This window comes from Poecilia reticulata, linkage group LG10 (assembly GCF_000633615.1).
Source record: "Poecilia reticulata strain Guanapo linkage group LG10, Guppy_female_1.0+MT, whole genome shotgun sequence".
Taxonomy (NCBI): domain Eukaryota; kingdom Metazoa; phylum Chordata; class Actinopteri; order Cyprinodontiformes; family Poeciliidae; genus Poecilia; species Poecilia reticulata.
Window position 1 is genome coordinate 32,206,323 of NC_024340.1, and position 1,946 is coordinate 32,208,268.

Sequence of the window (1,946 nt, forward strand, 5' to 3'; positions counted from 1 at the left end):
GGTGTGTGTGTGCAGGTGTGTGTGTGCGTGTGTGTGTTTGCAGGTGTGTGTGTGTGTGTGCGCGGCAACCCACCTGACGGGGTCTGTTTTGTAGATGCGGGCGATCTCTGGTACTAGCGGGTCGTCAGGATTCGGGTCACATAACAGAGAACAAATGGACAAAAGAACTGCAGAGAGAAAACAGGGACCCAGTTTGGATCAGAACCGCCGTTTGGACCAGCAGAACCTCCCTGACTGATGCTAGCTGCGGTTATTAGCACCACCTGCTGCTCGACATTCACCACCAAAACATCAACCATCCTGGATTATCCTGGATTATCCTGGAAATCATTTACACGTTTCTGCTGCTTTTCTTCCCGTCTTTGTGTGTGATGCTCCACTCCGCATGAAATTTAACTAGCTTGTTTAGCCGTGTTCATTTCTAATTCTGATGCGTTATTGGTGCTGTAAACTGTTCTAAATGCTGTAAACTTTGGTTTTTAATAAACTAAACACACATTTCGCTATGAAACAAGTCGAACTAAAGGTCAGAAAACTGACCTTTAGTTCCTGTGAACATTCATCAGCTTCAGACACAACAGCTAAAGATTTTAATTGATTCATTATTTTCTATTAAAATTTGGTTTTGGGACAAAAACGGGTCAGAAAATAACCGACTTGCATTTCTGCACTTTGATTTTAATTTACTTTTATTTTGAAAGGCTTCAGTGAAATGTTCAGCCTAGGAACTGACTGAGGTCCTGCTGGGGGCCACCAACGGCCCCCGAACCGCAGCTTGGACACATCGCTGGAGGAAAACATCTGATGATGAAACTGTCAGAGTAGCCGGTTCCGGTCGGATCGGGTCGGGTTGAGCAAGGTCATGTCGGGTCATACCGGTTTGGGTCGGGTCTTGCTGGTTATGGTCCGGTCTGGTCGTACCAGTAGGTCACACCGGTTCCGGTTCCGGTCCGGTCTTGCTGGTTCTGGCCCGGTCGTGCCGGTTCCGGTCGGTTCGGGTTTGCTAGTTCGGTCGTGCTGGTTCCGGCCCGGTCTGGTTGTGCCGGTTCGGTCACACCGGTTCCGGTCCAGTCGGGTCTTGCTGGTCCGCTCGTGCCTTGCCGGTACCGACCCGGTCGTGCCGGTTCCGGTCTAGTCGGGTCGTGCCGGTTCCGGCCCCGGCCCGGTCCAGTCATGCCGGCCCCAGCCCGGTAATGCCGGTTCCGGCCTGGTCCAGTCGTTCCGGTTCCGGCCTGGTCCAGTCGTGCCGGGTCCGGCCCAGTCGTTACGGCCCGGTCCGGTTGTGCCAGGTCCGGCCCGGTCCAGTCATGCCGGCCCCGGCCCGGTCGAGCCGGGTCCGGCCCAGCTTCGGCCGGCTCCGGCCCGGTTCCGGTCCGGTCCAGTCATGCCGGCTCCGGCCCGGTTCCGGTCCGGTCCAGTCGACCCGGTCCAGTCGGTCCGGTACCTTTAGAGATGGTGAGCGCCGGCGACCACTGGGACCGCAGGATGTCCAGGCAGATGCTGCCGTTGCTGTTGATGTTTGGGTGATAGATTCTGGTGGTGAAGGCGACCTGGAACAGGAGCAGACGGATCGGGTCAGAACCGGTGCCGACCCGGGCCGGCTCGTCCGGGCCGTTCTCACCTTGGGCGGCTTGAAGGGATAATCGGTCGGGAAGTGGATGGTGAGGAAGAACACGCCTCCCTGGTACGGACTGTCGGGCTGCAACAGAACCAGAACCGCAGCGTCAGTCCGGGTCACGGAACAGGCAGAGTCCTGATCCGGGTTCTGGTACTTACCGGACCCATGATGGTGGCCTGCCAGTGGAACACTGAAAACAGCAGAGCAGAGTCAGAGCTTCACCAACAGAACCGGCCGGAACCGGACAGAACAGAACCCTGCAGAACCGCACAGAACTGGACAGAACAGAACCCTACAGAACTGGACAGAACAGAACCTGACAGAACAG

At 56.4% G+C, this 1,946-nt stretch overlaps 1 protein-coding gene across 2 annotated transcripts in view; it reads right to left on the reverse strand.

Annotated features, from left to right (window-relative positions):
- The window catches only part of ube2d2l (ubiquitin-conjugating enzyme E2D 2 (UBC4/5 homolog, yeast), like), a 6,088-nt gene that overhangs the window by 1,346 nt on the left and 2,796 nt on the right, over window positions 1-1,946 (reverse strand). For both annotated transcript variants that reach the window (XM_008420998.2, XM_008420997.2), the window contains 4 exons: window positions 1,777-1,808; window positions 1,622-1,699; window positions 1,445-1,550; window positions 74-167 (listed from right to left, as the gene is read on the reverse strand). In XM_008420998.2, the coding sequence (XP_008419220.1) occupies window positions 74-167; window positions 1,445-1,550; window positions 1,622-1,699; window positions 1,777-1,808 (310 nt within the window). The remainder of the gene's footprint in view (window positions 1-73; window positions 168-1,444; window positions 1,551-1,621; window positions 1,700-1,776; window positions 1,809-1,946) is intronic.